Here is a 22,394-nt window from a genome sequence, read left to right as displayed (position 1 = left end):
ACCAGGGAGGACTCAGTAACTCAGGTTTTTCTTTAGGGGACAAGGAGGGCCTTAAAGTGTTACACATGTAAGGTCAATTCCAGGGTACCCCAGAGGCTCACCAGTTACTGTGACAGGCCCCCCACTAGAGGACCTCCAGCCTGAGCAAAGGTCCCCCTGGCTCCCATCTGTGCCAGCTGGGCACCTGTAGCTCCCGGTCTCCAGACCAGGCCCAGCCCCAACAGGCTGCAATGACGTGTGTCTGTCTGGTGGAGGGGTGTTTTGTATGAAGTGCCGACTGAGTCCACATGCCTTCAGTTCCCAATGTGCTGATATAATTCCCATCTACGGCCTTATTTTGGAAAATCTTACGAGTAGAGCTAGCCATGAAACAATTACTGGAAAAAACCAAGGCACGCCACACGTTTCTTTTCCCCAAAGTACTTTGTCTAAATTCAGGCTGGCGGATGACGCAGCTCATAGGCGAAGTCCCAAAGGCCTCTGCTGAGCAGAGGCTATCTGCTGAGGCTGGAGTTATGGGTGCCAGCTGGAGGTAAGAAGACTGGGTCCTGCTTTCGGCCTCCTCACAGACACGGTCTGAAACCTTACTCTCCTTGGCCCACGAGGCAGGAGGACAAAGCTGTTCTGGGAAGGGGCCGCACCCGTCCGTTGGGCTGTGGTGCGTGCTGCCAGGCGGCGGTGACGCAGTGGGCTGCACAGGACTGGGAGTGCTGGCAGAACTTCCTGCACAGTGATACAGTGCCCCCAGGGAAAGGCTTCCGCCACCATGGAGCCTCTGCCTGGCCCTCAGCTGGAGGACCATGGTGCCACACCACATCAGGTCCACTGTCCTGAGGGCCACCCTCCTTGCTTGTTGGGCTTCACCTGAGACAGGCCTGCAACCTGGCCCTGGGGTGTCTGCTTGGTCAAGGGCACCTGAGTGTGGTCCCTGGGTTAGAATCTGGGTGTAAGAAGAGCCAGTGGACTTCCCCTGGCTCTTTTCCATTTGGGTCCATCTTTAAATATTTCCCTTTCCCACTAAAAACATTTTCTAACCTTTCACTCTCATTCCCTAAGTGATCTTAGCCAGGGCTGAAAGGTTCGATAAAACATTTCTCCAACGGGACCTCTGGGCCTGGGCTTATCTCTCTAGTTCTTCATAACATGGTCATAAGTCCTCCCAAGGGCTGACAACCTCACCCCCTTGGTGGTTCCCTGGATTTTACAAAGACTGCAGGGATGAAGGTATGGTGTTCCCTGGCACTCTGGGGCAGACGCAGAAGAACAGCAGCTAAAACTACGGTAACTGGAGGAGGTGGATTTTACAGAGCAAAACCCTCTAATGAGAAACTGACTTTCCATAAGTCATGCTCATCAGGATTTCATTATAAACCGTGGCTCAGAGCCAGCACTGAAATGGGTTTGGCTGGGGTGCAGAATGACTGCAAAACAAAGTAGATTCCAAACATCTGGAAAAATGAAGAGAAGGGAGAGTAGCTTGCAAGGCGCTGACTCCAGCTGACGTGTGGCACCTCTGCGTCTGTGCGCAGGAGCCGGGGGCTGGGCGGGGTGTGCAGCAGGGGGCACGCAGCCCTGCCTGTCAGGAAACCCCTGCCAGGTGTGGGGGGAGAAGGGGCTGGATTCCAGGGAAACCCAACCCGGGATGGTCTGAGGGACTCGAGTAAGCAGAGTAGGCCGACCTGTTAATCAGTACCATATTCAGACCTGTATGTAGGATTCTTAAAAATTACGTCCATGCACAGTAAACTCTTGTAACCATGCAGATCTCCTCCCTCCTTCCTTGATTCTCCTAGATGTTCAGAGTCACCAGCGTCCCCAAGTTCAGAGAGGGAGCCACAGGTGGGAGACCCTTGGGTGAAGGAAACCATCTGCCCCAAGGACTGAGGATGAGTGGCCACGCACAGCTCTAGGCTCAGCTTCCCACTGATGAAGTGACTTCAGGCAAGTCATTCGTCTTCCCTAGGCCTTAGTTCCCTCATCTGTGCAACAGGGACGATGCCTGTGTCCTCACCCAGGGTTGTGGAAAGGACAAAATGGGACATGTCTGTTGACAGCACTCGAGAAACTGCTCAGTGCGAGGCCAGTGCTGTCCTGCTCTTCCGGTTGTCTAGGAATGTCTCTGCCCCTCCCGCCCGCCGGGCTGTGGCCTCCCTGATCTGTGGTCTCTGCTCTGGGGCGTGACATCTGGCCTTGCTCATCTCCAAGGAGCCTCTGCTCTGCTGTTCTGGGTTGCCCGTGTTGGTCCCCACTGACCTGTACTCTGCTCCCCAGCCTTTGACGAAGCTCATGCGGATGGTGCACATTCGAGTCAACTGGTAGACAGCCTCGAAGCCCTGGTTGACAGACTGAGCCAAGAGGGCGGCGAACTCCTGGTTGTTGAAGATCTTCAGGTTGCATCCTGCCCAAAACGACAGTGCCGCTGGGAACAGAGGCCTGTACACGCCCGCTGCTCCCCTCCCGGCTAAAGCAATCCCGGATCACTCGGCTCAAGTGGCACCTGGTCATCTGAGGCATTAGCTGCATACTCCATGCTTGGCACCATGCCACAGATGGGCCTACCCAGTGCCTCCTGTCAAATCTGTCACCACCTCACTGAGGATGTGCAGCTGATGTGCAGGAGGGAAAATCAAAGGCTGGCCCACAAGCTCCGCCCCCTCCAGCTGTGGGGATGCTGAGGACCCAGGGCATAGTTTGGAGAGGCAAAGGGGCCAAGGCCTTCCAGGGGAAAGAGAGGAAAGGGACCTGAGCCTAGATGCCCATGCTGCCCCGGGCATGATCACCCCCCTGGGCCCTGGAGCTTTCACGTTGGTGGAGGAGCAGGGCGGGCCAGCAGAAAAGCCAGCGGAAAGCTGCGGGACCTGACACCCCGTAGGAAGCTCAGCAGAAGGTCGAGACACTGTCCACCTAGACTCTTCTGACGGATCTGCCTCATTCTGGGGCCAGGAAAGGGGAGAGATCTGGGTCACACTTTGGCCTCTGGGCACAGACTGGGTCGAGGTGACATTCCCAGCAAAGTGAAGGTGTGTGTCTAATTCTCCAGACAGTAAAACTAGAGACAGGCACAAATAAAGTTTAAAATAAACCTCCCACTGCCTGAGTGCCAAGAATGCGTCAACCAGAAAAATAAAGACCAACGCACACGCCAGAATAACCGAAAGGTGAGGCGAGGTGACACCTAGGAGTGGGCCAGCACCAGCGCCCGATCTTGCTGCATGTCTCTGGGCCAGTCACCTTCTCTTTGGAACCTTGTGTCTTTAAAATGGGGGTTCACTGGAGGTTGTCCCTGTTGTGATGTTCTGTGAGCTGACAGGGTCCACTTGGCCCTCACCAAAAAGATGGGGGAGGCCAGGGAAGGAGTGGGCAGAATGCCAGGAATGTCACTGATCTTCCTCTCCTTCCCCTTCTCCAGGGGACATGTGCTGGATCAGGGCTGAGACTGCTCTCCAGCCCCCATCCCCACTCTCTACCCTGCAGAGCTGAGAAACAGAAGAGCACTAGGCGAGAGTCAGCTAGTCTTAGGCTCATCCAGCTTGGCTCTTTCCTAGCTGTGTGTCCTTGGGCAGTTAGCTTAACCCCTCTGAACTTATTTCCTTAACTGCCTTATTAGTAGAGCCAGAGTAACTGGAGAAGATTAAATGAGATCAGATATAAAAACGCACTCTGTAAATGCAACCACAAAAATGCTCGGGAAGTGGGCCACTGTTAAAATTTCAGGTTTTCTGCATTTTAAGTGTATCTTGCTCAGGTCCACTGTCATCTCCTACTCAGCAAGCAGGAAGAGACATGCCACCCATGTGCCATGGGCAATGACCTGGCCCAGGCCACATGCTCTAGCAGCTAGTCACAACCCACAGCCTTTGGTGCCTGCAGTGTGAGAAGTGGGCTTTGGCTGGGCTTCCACTGGGATATTTGAAGTAAAGAGGCCTTGGGGCAGGACAGGGGGCAGAGCAGCCTCCTACCTGACCTTGCTGTCCAAACTCCACTCTGCCTAAACCATCTTACAGGGTGTGGCCTCACACACATGCTCAGGGTCCAGGTAGATTCATCAGCCTTGCTGAGAAAACCCTCAACAGTTCCACAGGATAAAACTGAAACTTTCCTCCCATCTTCCCATGGCCTAGTCCCACCAAGTTCTTCAAACATTTCCTTCTTTTACACAACCCCTCCTCCAATCAGAGTGTCCCCTAAGTGTCCTGCCTTGCATCACCTCCATGCCTCTGCCTGCAGTGCCCTCCAGGGCTCCATGCCACCATCCTGTGCCTATCCCAATGGTTAAACCACCCTCTCCCCAGGTGCTGGGCACCCTCCCCTGCGTTAGACTCTTCTGTCTCTATCATACACACCTCACAGGTCTGCAGACAGGTAGCCCAGGGGAAAGGCAGATGTCCTTCATGCTGCCTCTGCTCCCTGGAGGACCAGGGAGAGCACAGGAAGACGTGGGCATGGAGAGAGCCCAGCCAAACACCTCCATGCTGACAGGGCGGACCCCGATGAGGAAACACGGCTGGAAAGAGGGACTCTCCAGCACCCTGGATGTGCCATCAAGATGGGCACCACATTGGGGAGGCTTACCTGGTGGGATCTTGCAGACGGTGGCTGGATGCCAACCGTAGCGCTGGTTACAGTTGGGAGACTGGACGAAGATGGCGCTGTCGCTGAGGCACTCTGCGAAGACCTCCCCTCCGATGTAGTAGAGCCTCACGCCTCGCCCTGGAGATGTGGGGAGATGGGTTCAGGAGCCTGTGCCCACACCGCAGCCCCAGGGCCAGTGGAGATTGGCAAAGAGGACAGAGCTACAGTGGCTGCCCCAAGGGACTGCCAGCTCCCTTCACCATGGGACCCAGAGCCCAACTTGAAACCCAAGTAGAGAAATCACAAGTGACACTGGATTTCTAAAGGGGGGGAGGCAGAGAAATAAGAGCCCGTGATAACCTCAGTGACAGTTTCTGCCACTGGCTAGCCATAGGTCTCAGTCACATTACCCCACCTGGGGGCTGAGCTCCTCTAGAAAACGGGTAGCTGCTGTGCCTGGTGAGTGACAGCTGCTGTCCCCCCTCTGACCACACCACCAACTCTGCTCCCTCCTTGCCCCAAGATTCAGAGGGTCACTCGTAAACCTGCCAGGCTCCTGAGGCAGCAGACCCTCTGGGAGCCCTCTGCTGCAGGAATGGTGTGACGCCATCCCTCTCGGCGTGTTTCTGAAGGAGACCACAGGGTCACATCATTTACTTTTCCTTCATCTCTTAAATCCACTCCAGATGGACAGAAATTATTTTTAAATTGCTTCTGCAGTTCCAACAGTTAGATAAACACTCCGACAAGGAGCTCTCTGCTCAGCCAGGGGATGCGCCCTTATGCACGGGAAATTCTCTGCTCCGCTCCTGAGGAGGAGGCCCAGAGGGCCAGAAACGCAGCCAGGTTTTCCAGGCCCAATGGCAGGTGGGTGGAAACCAGGCGACCGACCTGTATACCATTCCATGTCCCTGTTCCTGCCTCTAATCCCCACTACTCCCATTTCCTCTCATCTGGGTCCTACAAGACTGTGTGCTTGGGGCCCAGAGTCCACAAGGAAGGGCAAGAGCACAAGGAAGGCAGCCAGGATGGGAGTGGAGAGATCCGGACCAAGAGACCGCATGCCCTAGCCCGCGGCCTGCAAGCTCTTCTCTCCACTACAGAACTTCTTTTCAAGCCAATCTGAGAGAGAGCTCAGAGGAAGCCAGCAAGAGCAGAGGTACCCTGGGGCAGGTGGGGACAATGGCCCTTGCTGCTGTCCCTGCCAAGCTCCTGAGTTTGTCCCCAGAGCCTCTTGGCCAGCCCTTGGGGCTTCAGGATGATGGCTGAGGATGTCCTACCACATCATCTCCGCAGCCCTTCTGGGGGGCAGCAGTCTGTGACCCTGGATGGTAAAACCATGACTGTACTTAGCGTAACCTCCCACAGGAACCAAGACCATGCGGCTGTGTCTTCCCTGAACCCACAATGCTCCTCTCCTGGTGCTGGAACACAGCACGCTAGTAGTTGTATTTGAGTTGTGGACATTTCTTGTCTTTGAACCTTTTTGAAATTATCTAGAATATTCACATAAGAAATTTAACAAATGAAAAAACCCTCCTCCAATAACGACCACCTACTTATCAACCTAGCTGTACCTCAAGGGATATTTATTAAAAGATTCGTACACGTTAACCTTCCCCCACAGACTTCCCTTCCTTGTCCCCTAAATGAGGTGTTCTCCTCCTTGGCTTCTGAGTTTTCAGAGATTATCTGCATCTCTGGGTGGAAATGAATTGAACTCCAAGGAGACTGAACCCTAGCTGTCTGGCCTCTAAATGGAGCAAGAGGAGGATCTGGGGGCCAGGATGGATGAGTGAGTCCTATCCCCACATCCCAGCAGGAGGCTGAGCACAGCCAGGGGAGGCATGCAGAGGCTGCTCTGGGCCAGAGGTGGGGACAGCATGGCCACCCCATTACCGATGTGCCTCCGTGTGAGCTCCACGGCAGCGTTCCTGTTGACATTGGACAGCAGGCCTAGGCAGAAGCGCTCGGAGTTGGAGGGGTCAGTGAAGCCGTCCACCGTCATGGATGGCTGCGAGGCATGGAATGTCTCCCCAACACGCTGGTTCAGCTCGTAGTAGGAGATGGAGCACCAGAAGGCTGGCTCGCAGTAGGTGACTGGCTGCAGGTCTGCAGAGACAGAAGCCTCGGGTCAGGGCCTCAGGCCCCCTGCTCCCAGGGCCATCTGGTTATTCAGGGTGTATCTATGAGCTGCTGCCTGTGAGCATCCTGATGATCCAACCCGACCATGAGGCCCAGAGCCCATCCCTCCTCCCTTGCCTTAGCCCTTTGGCTCTGATGGGAGAAGCAAGATGGCTGGCTATGCCCAGGTCCCAGCACTGGCCTGAGAACCCCACCCACTGTCTGCTGGCAACTTGTGGGATCCAACAGATCTCGAAAGGTGCTAAGCCTTAGAGAAAAATCAGAAGCAGTGCTGCCCACAGGGAAGAGCCTGGGTGACCTCTGCCGACAGAGAGGCCCTGAGCTTCAGGAGTCCAGGCACACAGTCCCTTCTATGGGTGAAGGGACCTGAAGAAGAGATGCAGACCATTGCCAGCCCTGCCCGTCACATACTCAGAAAGTGTCCGCTGGAGGATACCCCCAGACTGGGCTCCTCGGCCTCAGCACCACTGACATTTGGGCCCAGACTGCTGTTTGGAGAAAGGGGGCTCCAAATGTCACAAGGTGTTTAGTGCCCTTCTGACCCTACCCATGAGATGCCAGTACCATACATCCCCCTCCCCCTCCCAAGAGGTGACAATAAAAAAATGTCTCCAGGCACTGCCAGCTGCTTTGCAAGGGGTAAAACTGCCCTGGATGCTTGGCCAGGTCACGGAGCAGTGCAGGCCCTCTCTGTGAGCCCCAGTTCCCACCGTGCCTTGGTCTGGGTGCAGAAGCCTCTTTACCACCAGGGCTGTGAGTGGGTGTGCCAAGCTAGCTCACGGAGGGGCAGGCACATGTCAGGCACTCAATGTGAGGTGTCAAGAATTGCCCACCCTCCACCTCTGGAGTGGCAGAGCACCCTTGCCCTTCTAGGCAGGGAGCAAGGGAAGATGAGGTTGAAGGCAGAGGTCTAAGCTGCCTAATGGGGAAGGGAGGAATGACGAGGCAGGGGCATCTGTGGCCTGTGCCCTGGCTCCTGAGGTCGGGCTGAGACACGTCAGCCACATCCGGCTCTGGCTTTGCTGGATGCTTCAGCATTCCAATGAGATAAGCGATATTCTCAACACTGTGGTCACTAAAATGTAAGCTATGTTGCTTTGGAAACTTCAAAAAGAAAAGAAATCCAAGTGCAATCCAAGCATGCAAAGTGGTCAGGCAACACATCAGGGCTTCTGGCTGCCCAGGTGCAGGCTCTGCTGACCTTGCTGTGTGAACTTGGGTACATGACTGCCCTCTGTGGCCTCAGTTTCCTAGTCTGTACAATGGCTAGTGCACCAGAAGACACCCACAGCAAACTATCTAGGTCACTGTGCTTCTGGCAGGGGTCGGCCTGAATAAGCAGCTTTGGCTGATCTGGGCCAAACTTTTGGCTGATCTCAGCAACGTGGAGAACAGCACACAGGCCTCACCTCCAAGGCATAAAGCCCTGCCCAGAATTCCCCGGGCCTGGTACAGGTAAAAAGAGACCAAGTAGGTTCCCAGAGACAGTGACACACCACAGCCAAAACGAGCAGGCAGTGTATCCCCTGCAGAACATGGTCCCAAACCAGGCTCCGGGAAGCGTGGGCTTCGCGGAGTCTGAGTCCAAGAGGCCCTCCCAGCAGATCTGAGCCCTTCAAGTTGCTGACACACTGGACACATCAGTAGGAAGATTCTGGTTTGGGGAAGTGGTGTCATTAGACCAGTGTCAAAGTTTTGAGGGTTTCCATTTAAAAAAAGTGCTATTTGATCAGGAGCAGGGCAGAGCCAGAGCCATGGTCCTGCCATGTGCTTGCTTTTCTCTGCAAACAACTGAAAGATGCCCCTGCCTTCCATCCCCCACTCCCATCAGCTCCCAGCTGCTTCCTAAAGGCAATTCTGCAAGAGAAGCCATGGACACAAAAGTATGGCAACCACCTCTGGGTTCTTCCTTCAATAGAACTTTATTTTTTAAACTATATATTGCCCTTGTTTCTTTTCCACCAAAGGCTTTATCCACATCATGCTAAGTATGAGAAATACAAAGTCTGGACTCTGGAAAGGAAAAAGCTATGACTGGGATAACCATAAAGTTACTTATAGTCACTGAAAGAACACTAGGCCCTGAGCTTCCTAGCAGCCAAAGTGAAAAGAGAACATAACCTGTTACATGGCTCTGGTTGACAAATGCACAATGCTTACTAGTTCCCCAAGAAAAACAAAACTTGTCCTGGCATGAAATCTTAAAGGTCATCTCTCAGGGGTAGGTGGCAATCCCTCTCCCATACCAAACAAGCCAGCAGGCCCTGGTTTCAAGAGTTTAGATGCAGAAGCAGTTCTACATGTAAGACACTATTGGAAGGCTCCTCTGGGAAAATACCTATGAGGGGGTTCAGTGATGTGCCCCTTGGAGGGCAGTTTTGCTTCTCTAGGCCAAGGAGAAGCCTAGAGTGGTAGAGGAAGTCACGGGTCAAGGCCTTGCCTTCAAGCAGTGCTGCTCGCGGCCACACTGCCTCATCTGTGAACCTCCCTTCCCAGAGCAGAGGTGTCCGGGATGCAGGACCCTCCAGCTCCAGCCACCCTGCCGCCACCCCCCGTGGAGTGTCAGCCAGACTTCTCGGGTAGCATGGGGCACGGTGCTTAATTCTCAGCTGGCCCCCTGCCAGGCTAACGCGTTGGCTGGCTTCAGGTTTGAGCCTTGTTCCAAGCTGGCATAGATGTTCTGTTTTGTTTAAGGAAAAGAAAACAGAATAAAACCCAAAAGGCAACGCTCAGATTAAGGGATGCCTATTAAAAACATGTGCAAAAGATTCAGATCCAGTAAAGGGAAAGGTGGGGGAGGGGCAGGGAGTTAACTCTACTGCAGGGGAAAGCTGCAAATGGGCAACAGCCAGGCCAGCTGGCACCACAAGGCTCAAGGTCAAAACAAGTGGACTGGCCACGTCTGGGTCTCTTCACCTGCAGAAGACAGCTCTGCCTCCGTCCGGGAGAGTCCACACTCCAGTCCCACACCCATCCTGCTGCATCTCCCACTCTGCTGTTCCCTCTCCCTGGACCGCCCTTCCCCTCCATCTGCACGGACCTGACCTGGAAGGCCCAGCGAGTGTGCCTGAAACATTCCCTCCATGCGGAATGGCCCTCGTGTCCCAGCCTCCTGGGTAAGGAGTCGGCTGCATAGTGGGTTAGCGCCCTGCAGGCCCAGGCCAGCTATGTCCCCAGCATCCAGGGCAGCAATTCGGACCTCTCTCCAAGGATCAGAGCAACAACCAATTGTGCACAGAAAGAACCCCGCGTTCTTGATCCTGCAACCCAACTACCACCATTCCTGGTGGTAAAGTCTAAGCCGGACCCTGGGGAGGGTGACTTCCTGTCATCACGTGGCCTGCGTGTGATTTCGCAAGCTTAGGGAAGACTGGAGCCAGAGGCAGCCCTAGGAAAACGGCTTGTGCAGCAGCATGAGGACACCTGGCACCAGGTCATTGTGACCTGGACCCCTGTCCTTTTCTCCAGGTCTGGTGGCCTTCCACTTTCCAGCAGCCCTGCCACCCACCCCTGCCTCTGTCTCCTGGCATAGAGGAAGGCTCATTCTGCCTGCGGCACTCTGGGAAACCATCCCCTCCTTAAACTCCAGCTCGACCTCTCCCAGGACACTCCCTGGGACCTCATTTTCCTCAGTCAAGCCGCTCCCTAAATGTCTCACTTTAACGCAGGGAACAACTTACTCACCCAGCAGGACCCAGCGCATTACCTTTCTCCTCTCCCTCCATCTCCATTTGCCCCAATCCTACCGACCCAAATGCCCAGGAAACTCCAGGTGACTCACCAAGCACAACACGTACTCAGAGAAACGTCACCTGCTCCTGTCCCTTTCCCTGCAAAACAAAGCTCCTGGGCTCCAGATGCCCAGCGGGGCCTCCCCTGCCTGGGGGCTCCTCCTCCAGTCACCAGGCCACGGCTCCTTGCCAGAAGTGGCTTTACTGTGGCAGGACACTCAGTCTTCCCCAGACCTAAGCCCAGGACCCATGCCTGGAGGGGGAGGAAATCAAAGAAGCCGGAAGTCCTTTCATCCTTGTTGTATAATAATTTTGTAATAATTTCTTTAAAGGACATACTGAGGTCCAGGTCACAGACGCATCCCGCCTCCTGCCTGGGGAGGAGACCTCACTCGTCCTAGTGCACACTGGCCACTGCAGCCTGTGGATCCAGGCTCAAGACCGGCTCCCAGACACCCGCCCCTGCCAGCCACATTTCCCTAAAGCATGCGTCCCTCCCAGCTGCCTCGCAGCAGCGGCTGCCACAGGGACTTTGTGCTTTTCCTCCAGTAATTCCCCCCAGCAGTTCCACTGTGGAGGGTGATAAACCCCTCACCATCTGGAGCCCACCACCAACTTCATTCTGTAGGCAGGAGGGCCAAGGGGACATCACGAGCCCTTTCAGCCTCATCTTTCCCAAGTCCCCCAATGTGCCACCCAGCACAGTGCCAGTTGTCCTTGAACACATCCTGCCCTCCCATCTGAAGGTCTCTCCCTCCACTTGGCCTCATAGTAGCCCCCTGTCCTTCAAGTTCATGCTCACATGTGTCACATGGCTCAAGTGGTCCTAGCCCATCATATTTTCCTCCTGGCACACACAATCCCCTTCCTCTGCACTTGCTCCCTTGGCACCTGGAGCAAGGTATCACAGGTAAACATGGATCCCTGGCCACCCCAGCAGGCTGTGAATGTCCAAATGTCGCCCCCACTCTGGACCCCAGCATTCATGAACACTAGGAACTTGGCAAATGCTGAGGATAGGATATTCCTGGTCAGACATCCCCACGAAGGCCCTGGTGTTGACCTCTGAACACTCCCAGTACTTTCATCTGCATTTACCTCTTGTTTTATAATTAATTATAATCCCAACTTATCAATCCCAACAAGGCCATTGACCTTGACAACAGGGTCTAGGATTCTCCCTTTGGTCCCCCCACCTGGACAGGCACATGGTGACCAGACGGAAGTACCTGGGGAATGAACGAGGAAGACAGGCAAGCTGGCAGGGCTCCTACCCGGGGACCATAGCCTGTTGCCTGTCCCTTCTGGAACCTTATTCTCTGAGTGAGGCAGGGGGGGACAGCTGGTCCAAATGGTCCAGCAAGGCAGAGTCCTGCTGCCATGGTGGACATGCTATGCATCAAGGAGGATCGAGGATGAACGAGTCCACCCTATTCTATGATATCCTAATTTATAAAATTAAAAGTTAAGAGTATGCCTCACAGAGTTGTTATGAAGATTAACACTCATGAAGCAGTTGAATAGCAATAAACAGAAGTTCTCAGGAAATGCCAGCCATCGTCACCATCACCCTCACCTCACCCCTTCCCACTGTGGTGCCTCGAATCTGTGACAGCTCTCAGGTAGGTTCTGAATGGAAAAGTGGGCGCAGGGGCTCATCCAGCAGAGAGGAGGCTGGGCCTGCCGGCACCAGTGTCTCGCCCTGGTCCTGCTCTTGACTTGCTGGCTGATTCGTCCCGATTCAGACCTTCCTGGCAGGCGAGTAACCAGGCCAGTATGAGTGGCCTCCATGCTCCATGGGCCAGCTCAGGGATGTTCCTGCCTTTGTCAGAAATGACCTAAGAATCATCCACTCTCAGATAAGCATGTGAAGAAGGGGCAAGGGTCCAAGCTTGACTCACCCCTCATCCTAGACTCCATGATCTAAGGGTGGTCCCTGCTAAATGCCACCTGGGACAGCTTGCTAAACGGCTGAGCTGGGCAGCGGCCACCTCCAACCTGCCCTGTGACCTCTGGTTTCAAAGCCAAGTGCTGACCCCAGAGTCTGTTGGCTGAATGTGCTGCCTTGACCATAGTAGGGTGAACAAAAATAAATCTAAACCAGCTCATCTCAAAAGCTGAAAGCCAGAGTTAAGTGTGCAGTCATGGCCTTTAGTTTCTCGAGTGTTCCCATGGCTTCGGGCCTCCTGAGTTTGTTTTTAAGAACTCAGTCCTTTCCTATCAGGAACATGACCTTCCCTCTGCAAAGCCCAGTGCTCACAGTGAGATGTTAAAACAGATCCCCCAAAGTCACATGTCACTCTGCCCACATGGTAGCTTGTTTAAAGTGCTCCCAAGCACCTCCCAATATTCCAAATGATGAATTTTATCTGACACTCTCGGTCAAGGTCTGAAAACAAGCGGGCCCCAAAGCCAGTCCAGTGCACTCTGATTCACCACATGTGGACATTAACCATTGCTCTTCCTGAGCCACAGAGTAAGTTCCAGCAATAAAGCTTCAAACGAAACCCAAATCACATTTTCTAACACTACCAGCTCAGAAGACCAGAAACTCTCCTCCATAAAAATGACACAGACATTTCCTTTGTTTTGAGCCCGTCAAAATAGGCTCCACGCTGAAGCCACAAGGACTCCAGAAGCCTGTCCCAGCCTGGAGAACTGAAGGACACTGCTGGGGCTGGCAGAGTGACCCTTAGAAACACTGAGCCAGAAGCCCAACAATCCAGGGGTGTTGGGGAAATGAGGGGCCAGCTGCTCAAAAACATCATGAGGTAATGCACAGTGGTAAACTAGGCATCTAAATATGGAAACACGTTTGCACAACAACAGAGAAGACAGGAAGGCACGAGTACATACATGCTGGATCCCAGACAGCTGGCTGGTGGGATCATGGGCATAACTCCCCACCCCTGCTTATACGTTGCTGTTTTAATAAAAAGATAAATTATAGCAAGATGAAATATTCAGATAAAGTCCACATGTGTGTATCTGAAGCAAGTCTGTGAACGCCGGTGGGTGGAGTTGCATAGCCGCTGTGGCTTTGCACCAAACCACACGTATGTGCTTGGCTCACCACAGACCCTCATCTCCTGGGCCTAGGCTCTGGGGGATTTTCATTCACTCACGTCTGACCGCCACTCAGGTGAAATACAAACCCAGCACATGGTTGCCTTTTCTGCCACCACTGTCTCAGGTTTCCACGTTCTGAGGTGACCTGAGTCACTATAACCAGAAACCTGAGCAGCTAAGCTGGGCAGATGGTGGGGTGAGGGGCTGGGAGCCCCACCTTCAGTGTAGCAGCCAGGGGGGGTTCCAGGCATGGGACAGAGATACTTACCCAGGTTATTGTGTGCTGGGGACATCGGATTTGGGGACAGATTTGGAGAACCTGAAAGGTGAGACACAGTGATAAGACTTAATAAAAGATCCTATGGGGAGAGCCCAGTATGAGCGCCAAGTCCCAGAAGGTGACCTAACCTCATGCCCTGGCCCATACTGCCCGCCCTGGGCCCCAGTTTCTCCACTGGTGGAACAAGGGTTGATGGGGTGATGATCTCAGAGGCCTCCTCCACACAGATGGTTTTAGGACCCTAACCAGTGCTCCAGCACTGGCGTACTGCCTTCTCAACTAGGGTAGGTGGCATCTTTTTCTTCAGCTTACATGACCTTCCTGTTACCTATGCTTCCAGGAAAATAAGAGGAGCCTGAAGCCATGCCCACAGCCCCAGGTGGTGGAAGGCTGGCCTCCCACCCCAGGTGACCCAGGCATCCCCAGTTCTGCTCTCAGTCCTTTATGCTCAGGAAATGCCAATCTTAGGACACTGACAGGTCCTGCCTCAGAAATCCTGAGCTAGACTGACCTTCTGTGCAAGACAGGAGAGTGCGCGTAGGGAAAGTCCAGTTCCTCCTAATTCATACTCTGATTTTTTTCTCCATCCCAGAGCCCCCTTCAAAGAAATCCAGTCGCTGCCCCTTCACAGAGCACCGTCCTGCTTGTCCCCTTTGTTCCTGTATGGTTGAGGCTACAGGAGTTATTGATTTCTTAATATCCCTGGGGGATAGATTTCCAGACCCCCGAACCAGGCCTGGAGGCTGTCCTTGCACCTGGCCTCAAGCACATGCTTTCTCAAGCTGCCTCTAGAGGTCTTTTATTTCAACCCAATGAGCTGTAACCTCCTTGAGGGCAAGGGATGAGCCACAGGGTTCTTCTCCAGGGTGGTGCCTAATCCAAATGGAGACACTGAACAAATCACTGGAAGATCAACATTTCAAAGTCAGTCATGGGGTTTGGACACACCACCATGTACCAGCCGTGTGACTTTGGCAAAGTCCTTTAACCTTCTAAGACTTCATGTTCCCTGGGTGTGAAGTAGGGATAATATCATCTACTGGGTGACATGTAAACACGGAGATTGTGCATATCAAAATACTCATGCCATGACTGGCACACTGTAGGCACTTAATAAATGTTCATTTCTAATTTGTGGTGGCCTGAAGGCTGTGGGACCTTCTCACTGCTCTGAAAGGTGCCCACGCTGGCCAGGGGAGACCCGTGGTGAACAGGTAACCTGCTGGCTTGAGACACTGCCATGCCTCACACAGGAGGGAAGTCAAGCCCTGAGCAACTGAACTGGGACCCAAATGGGGAACTCTGAGGAAGAAGAGAGAATAAATAGGAGCCCTCTACCCAACCACGCACAGGCTGGCCTGGGGCCACAAAAGCTAGTGTCACCTTTAGATACATCACTATAGTGCCATGTGGGCAGAGGAGAGAAAAAAAGAAGGAACACAGAAAGGGGGCAGAAGGGAAGAGAAACCAGGGAGGAGAGGGTGCAAACATGCTGCCCTTCCCATCTACATCCCCTCCCCTCTGAGCTCTGTTTACAAGAGTCATCATTCTACAGATATGGAGAGCAGCGAACGGGGAGGAGAGAAAGCAGACAAGAAATCGAGCAGCTGGAGAGAGACCGCTTAGCTGGCCCACTTCCCATGCCAGCCTTTAATAGCTGCAAGCCTGCAGCGGTCACTTGGCATTGAATGCAGGAAGGTCTTCAGTGCACTCCAGCTGGGTCCACATGGCCAGCCACTCACCAGGATGTGTGTGTGTGTCGGGGCTGAGCTCAACCCCTAAGTGCCACAACACCCAGGCTGGATTTCAGCAACTACGTTTACAACACATTTGTGAGCCCGTTTCATTCTTTGGGGAATTGCACAATCCCTTCTGGGCTGTGTGCAGGGGTGGGTGGCTCCGCCATGTCTAGCAGCTCTGTGTGTACAAGGCATGCCCGCCACCGTAAGAATGGGACATCTGCTGGGCTCTCTCCTCCTCCTCCTCACCCAGCCACACACAACGCCGCACACATTCTATGTGGCAGCTGGGGTTCAGTTCAAGAAGCTGCTGGTTTGCGGCCAATTGGGTTCCATAACAAATGACGTGAGAAACATCTGGAGATGTGGCAGGAGACAGCTAGGCTGGATCCCTCCTGGTAGGCGCACTGTGATCACATTTGACCACCACAAAAAATAGCTGCTTCTGTAGCCGTTGGAGATCTTTTTCTCTACCCAGGCTGCCTCTCCTTGCTTCTCACCTGAACTGTTCCGGTGTCTTAGCCTGGCTTCCACCCTACTGCCAGCAACATCTCACTGAGGCACAGGCCTGCCTAAGGCCTTCAGCAGCCCCCATCAGCCCTGGGCTGTGGGCCAAGTGCTCTGCTTGGCTGGAAGATCTGCAGCTTGAAGCCCACATGACTGGCCCTCTGTCATCCTCTCTGGATGGAGCATGCCAGCCCTACTGAGCAACCTGGGCTGGATATCCCTGGACTCAGACCGCACTGAGCTCTCACTGTCCCTAGAATGCACCAGGCTCTCCCATTCAGGACCCCTACAAGTCTGCCTGGTGCACCCTTTGCCCAGTCGGATGGCATGGCTAATGCTTATGCATCACCAAGACTCAACTCAGAAAAAAGTCTACAGTGCAAGATACACTTCCTTCCCTGACCAGGTTAAGTGACCTATTTTGTGCCCTAGCTGACACATTGTGTCTTCCATCCAGGCATATATGAGACAGCAGAGTAACTGCTGACCAACTTCTCCGTCTCCAATGATGTGTAAGCTCAGCATTTGCCACATAGTGGTTACTCTATAAACACTGGCTAGAGAGGAGGGAGCGAAGGGTGGTGGGGAGGGGAAGGGCGGGCAGGACGAGCCACTCTGCTGAGACTGAGTACGCCTCCACCAACTGACCTGCGTCCATGCTGTGGTTCATCTGGTGGTCGCTGGTCTCTCCATCTTCACTCAGGTAGCCAGGGGGTGGGGTCTCTGGAATCAGAAGGTAGGTGGCCCATTAAACGGTTTGCACAGCTTGGCCCTGGTACACCATTTGCAAATACATCAAGGGTTCACGTTGCTACCCAGAATGGGGTGCTGGAGGAACACGGCCTAGGAGTGAAGGTGGCCACTCCTGGATTCTGCCTGCTCCGCCTGTCTGGACCAGACAGCACGCCAACTACGATGAACTCCCAAGCCTGAAATGCCTGTTCCTAGAGCTGCTGCCAGACTAACTTCTGCCTGTTCTTCAAGGTCAAGTTAACCCCACACCCTCTGGGGAGGCTTCTGGACTTGCCTCAGCCTCCCCCATCTCTGGCCTCTGGAGAGCTGCGCCCTCGAGCCCGCCCCTTGGCCCCTGCATCTTCCCCTGCAGACCGCTGCTGTCCGTATTTGTTGTCTCTAGGGATGTGGCTCAGCGCCCCAGGGAGGCTGCAGTTCGACAGTGGCGGAGACTGCTCTCCATTTCTCTCACACTCCTCCAGACCCTGCTTTAGCCTCCAAGGTCTGCCATCCCAGGAAGGAGATGACTTACCCCCAGACCAGAGCTACCTGCAAGGATCTGAAAGGGCTGGATAGGGGGCCTCTCCCACCCGCTCTGACCCGAGCACACAGGCTGGGCCACGCTCAGCCAGTGAGCTAAGCTAGAGTGAGAGCCACGTCCAAATTAGACCGCTCTAAAAGGAGCGCAGCTGGATGACTGCCCCAGCAAGCAAAAGTCGCTGTGGCTGGCCCAAGGGTGGCCAAGTACAATTCCCCAGGACGCCAAGAGTGCTGGTGATTCACACATTATTTGCATGTCAATGAGGGGCTTCTCAAAACATTTGCATTCTTTGACAGGGGAGCCCTTTTCTCCCAGCAGGCAGAGTAAAAACTCCAACTCTGCCTCAGCTCCCACCCAGGCTCTAACCCTTCCCAGGTCTGAAGCCCAGGCTACTTCCAAGGCCCTGGGCTCCCCTACTCCGCAGTCCCCCCTGCCTGCACACCAGCCCTGGCCTACGGACCTGCGTGAGGGCGGCCGAGAAACACAGTGCTGCTATTTCCACTTCCAAAATAAATGAGTGCACTGAGGCTGGGCGGAAGGGTCACGCTGCCCCTCGTGCCAAGAAAAGCATCATTAGCCAGCGGGGAGCTAAGGCCACAGGTCCTCTCCCAGCAGGGATGCGGGTCTGTCAGGGGCCCAGGGCCTACGTTTTGCACAGATAGAGGAGGACAGGGAATGGGGGGGACAGAGCAGGCCTGGGGCCACCCTGCTTCCCCAGCCTGTCCCCACCCCTATGAATACCTGGAATATTGCTCTGGGGCTCGATGCCGGCGGGGAAGTTGGTGTTCTCAGGGATGGAATGGCTGTAGTCGTCCAGCGGGGGGAACTCGGCCGGGATCTCTGTGTGCCGTGGCACCAGCACAGGAGGTAGAACTGTCCAAAGGAGACAGAGCAAGGCCACTCAGCACCTAGGCAGGGCTGGCACCAAAGCCCCTGAGCCCCAGGCACGCCACATACCCTCCCTGGGGACGGTGCTGGGCAGCCCAGGGGCCATACCTGGCGTTTCTACCCTCTGGTAGTGGTAGGGGTTCACGCAGACCTCGTCCTTCTTCATGTTGAAGGCGAATTCACACAGCTCCATGGCCCGCAGCTCATGGTGGCTGTGCAGGTCAGGCCATCGCCACAGGCGGCAGTAGATGACATGGGGCAGCCCCTTCCGATGGGACACCTGCAGCCGGCCATCCAAAGACCTGCCGGCATGGGGAGGGGCAGAAAGAGACAGGTTTGGCTGGCCTTTTCCAGAGCCCAGCCCCCTCAGCTCCAGCCCCGGTTGGCAGATGCTCAGCACTGCACCCTCCCGCCTTCCTCTGGGCCCAGAAGTCCAGGAGATCAGAGCCGGGCTGTGCTGGAAGGGATCCTAGAAGAAGCAGGCAGCCCACCAAGGAAGACGCAGGGCCGCCACAGCCAGCAGAACTGGCCTTGCCCCCCAGGGTCAGGGTGAGCTCCCAGGAGAGCCGGGGCTCCTCTTGGAAAAGATGCACTGAAGCCTGCTCCAAAAAGGTCACTCCTCTGGCCCTGTTGCAGGCTAGAGGAGCAAGGAAGAGGGCTGGGTACAAGACAAGGCCAAGGTGGCAGGCAGAGTTGGTTCTACAGGGCCTGGGGGCTGTGACAGGGAGTCTGCCTTTTTAGTAAAAGCAGCTAAGTGGCCTCAAGGATGCTCACGGGGACTATGCTGGGGGCAGGTCCTGTGATAATTCTGGCTGAGGGTGACCAGTCACGAGGGTGACCAATCAGGTGGGGTTGAAGGTTGGAGTAGGGAGCTTAGAAGGGGGTGAGTAAAGAGGCACCCTACCAAGGGGCAGTACTTTCCTCAAGAAGAGCATCGTAGGACTCTATCATTCAGGGAACGATTTTTCTCATAGCTGGGCGAGGCTGGCAGAAAGACAAGTGCTAGCTGTCCCCTTAGAACAGAGGATACCCATCAGTCTGAATAAACAGAATTTATGGGCACTCTGAAGGAGGTACCACCAGGGGCCCCATCCAGAGAAAAACAGAGGGAATCAATCAAAGTCTAAGCCATTGGCCTACGAAGGGTGAGGGACAGGCAAAGGTCAGCACTGGGCTTGGCCTCAGGGACAAACCAGGAGCTGCTGAGTAAGGGCATCTGGAGGCATCTGGAAGTATGTAATTACCTCCCTCCCGTGGGGCCCAGACCAAGGAACCCCTACAGCTGAAAACAGTAATTACCAGGCAGAACAAGAGAGGACAGCCTGAGACTTGCCCCTAAGGTACAGCGGGAAGACTGCCAGATATGGAGTCATAAGGCCTGGGGTCAAGATGTGTTTCCACTTTCCCTGCTGCAAGACTCTGGGCAAGGCATAATGTTTCTAGGGCCTTCAGTTGCCTTGTCTGCAAAATGGAGACGTTCTCCCACTGCCCTGACTTCAGCGAAGCTCAGTGTCCATTTACAGATGCTTTGCAAAGCACCAACCAGCACAAACCTCCTAAGAGCCTCTCTCCACCTTGCTCTGGATAAGGGGGTGACCGAGAAAGAAAGGGAGAGTAGGAAGTGGTGAGAGGGGACAGAGAATTAGTCAGCCATTCTCACTCTCTTGCAAAGCCACCAAATGCCCACAGATTAAGGAAGTGGCCACATTGGCTCTTCAGGGTTTGACAAAAGCTCCAACAAAGGGCCAGCTGGGTGTTGTAGTCCCCTCTGCATGGAGCGCCCCTAGAGAAGAGCTCAGGCCAGCGGGAGAGAAGAACGAGGTCAGAGGGAGGCCCCATGTGGGTGCTGGAAGGAGGCGGCCACCTTTCTTTAAAAATAATGATACATGAATTATTCTGATGATAATTACATTTTTAGCAAGCCAGGGAGCTATGGTCATCAAGGAAGTGTGGAAAATAGTATGGAGTCAGACAAACAGACCAGTGGAACCTGACAGAGTCCACAAACGGTCACACATACACAGACAAGTGATTTCTAAGAGCTAAGTGAGTGAAGAAAGGATGGTTACTTCAACAAATAGTGGTAAAACAAGTGGGTATCCACAGACAAGAAGAGCAAATGCCAACCTATACCTTGCATTCACCCAAAATGTAATAGAAGAGGGCCACAGTGGAAAGCCGAAAATTACAAAACTTTGGAACAGACAAACATTTCCAGTACTGCATCAAAAGCACAATCCATCAAAAAGAAAGCTGAGATGTTGGACTTCATCAAAATTTAAGCCTCTGATCTTTGAAAGACATTATACTATTAAGAGAATAAAAAAGATGGGCAGCCAACCGGGAGAAAATATTTGTAAAGCAAGTATCTGATAAAGGACCTGAATAAAGAGCTCCAAAAACTCAAAAGAAACCAATTTTAAAATAAGCAGCAAGTGATTTTTAAAAGATGCTATACAAAAATAAGCTAGCAAATACGCACATGAAAAGATGTTCTGTATCATTAGTCATTAGAGAAGTGCAAATTAAAACTGCAATGAGCTACGACACCATTATCAGAATACCTGAAATTAAAAGGATTGTTTATGCCACCTGTTGGTGAGGAGGTGGAGCAGCGGGAACTCCAGAACCTCGCTGGTGGGGTAGAGAGATGGTTAGTGGGGAAAACAGTTCAGGAGTCAAAATGTAAACGCACCCTAAGATCCCCCCAGTCCTTAGCATTTACCCAAGAGAACTGAAAGCACATGTCCAAGGACTGGCATCCAATGGGGTCAACACAAAGGCACACCCCTCGGCAATCAAGAAAGGACCGTTGATACATGTGACATTGTGCATGGATCCAAAACTGATTGTGCTGACTGAAAAGAAGCCAGACACGATTCTGTTTATGTAAAATTATAGAGTAATTTAAAGTAAAGTAAAAATACAAACTGTTCCACAGTGACAGAAAGCAGATTGGCAGTTGCCCAGGCAGGGGAGAGGGCGTGTGCAGGGGAGGGAGGGATGAAGGACCAAAGTGTATAGGTATATACATGTCAATTTATCAAATTGTGTGTGTGCGTATTTTTTTTCTTTTTTTTTTTTTTTTTTTTGGTACCAGGGATTGAACTCAGTGGATTAACCACTGAGCCACATCCCTAGCCCTTTTATTTTATATATATTTTTTTAGTTATCAATGGACCTTTATTTTATTTATTGACACATGGTGCTGAGAATTGAACCCAGTGCCTCACACATGTTAGGCAAGCCCACTGCCACTGAGCCACAACCCCAGCCCTATGTTTTATTTTGAGACAGGGTCTTGCTAAGTTGCTTAGGGCCTCGATAAGTTGCTGAGGGTTGCTTTGAACTTGCAATCCTCCTGCCTCAGCTTCCTGAGCCGTTGGGATTACAGGTATGCGCCACTGCATCTGTTTCAAACTGTATATTTTAAATGTGGGCAGTTCACTTGCAAATTATATCACAATTTCTTTAAAAAGGCAAGGGCCACACCTGGATTTGAATACAGACGCTGCGCTCACTATCTACATGAAGCTGAGCAGATCACCTGCTGTCTCAGTCTTAGGGCTTCACTTTCAGTGGACTGGCGGGAGGGCTAAGCAATACTCTTTGCAGAAAGCCCTAAAGCCGATGGCAGGTGAGGAGGCTATACACAGCAGCAACTGCCTAGTGACAGTTGCTGCCTCGTTACTACAATGGCGCCTGACAAAGTAAGGTACACAGTAGGTGTTCAAAGATACTATTTTCCTCCCCACTCTGGCCATCTGAGTGCACAATTGGGGGGGGTCATGAAGAGAGGCCTCCCTTACGTGTCCTTTATTTGGTGGCACCCCCACTGCCATGCTGTGTGGTCAGTAAGGCCCCTCTCTGTACCCCTCGGACATCCAAGAGGCAAAGCTCAAATCCCAGGCCACCTAGCAGTCAGCACCAGGGCTGCCTCTCTGGCTTCAGGCTGGGTCCTGATGGCAGGGACACAGGCATAATCTTATTCTCCCGCTCATGAGCTCATGACCACCAGTCTGACTTGGTGGGATTTTTTAGAAGTCATTTGGTCCATGCCCCTGCTTCTGAGCCATCAAACTCTCATGACAGGAAGGGCATCTCGTTCACTTCTTTTGCATCAGTAACAATCCCTCTTGGTTCGGAGTCTGGCTGCCAGGGCCCAGAACCCTGGTGCTGTTCCTTCTTCC

General features: G+C 53.4%; 1 protein-coding gene and 1 long non-coding RNA gene across 2 annotated transcripts in view; one reads left to right on the top strand and one right to left on the bottom strand.

Annotated features, from left to right (window-relative positions):
* Smad3 (SMAD family member 3) overlaps positions 1–22,394 on the bottom strand; it is a 110,090-nt gene that overhangs the window by 4,580 nt on the left and 83,116 nt on the right. Inside the window, exons 2-8 of the mRNA XM_027924107.2 lie at positions 18,313–18,506; positions 18,058–18,189; positions 16,692–16,766; positions 13,786–13,836; positions 6,472–6,684; positions 4,573–4,710; positions 2,254–2,398 (exon numbers count right to left, since the gene is read on the bottom strand). Coding sequence (XP_027779908.1) covers positions 2,254–2,398; positions 4,573–4,710; positions 6,472–6,684; positions 13,786–13,836; positions 16,692–16,766; positions 18,058–18,189; positions 18,313–18,506 — 948 coding nt within the window. The remainder of the gene's footprint in view (positions 1–2,253; positions 2,399–4,572; positions 4,711–6,471; positions 6,685–13,785; positions 13,837–16,691; positions 16,767–18,057; positions 18,190–18,312; positions 18,507–22,394) is intronic.
* LOC139704731 (uncharacterized) lies at positions 1,544–3,082 on the top strand. The gene is made up of 2 exons (XR_011706694.1): positions 1,544–1,941; positions 2,272–3,082. It is a non-coding gene; the product is annotated as an uncharacterized lncRNA (long non-coding RNA).

The sequence above is a fragment of the Marmota flaviventris genome, chromosome 2, assembly GCF_047511675.1.
Source record: "Marmota flaviventris isolate mMarFla1 chromosome 2, mMarFla1.hap1, whole genome shotgun sequence".
Lineage (NCBI taxonomy): Eukaryota > Metazoa > Chordata > Mammalia > Rodentia > Sciuridae > Marmota > Marmota flaviventris.
Note: the sequence above shows the minus strand (reverse complement) of the source record. Positions and strands in the feature narration are given on the sequence as shown.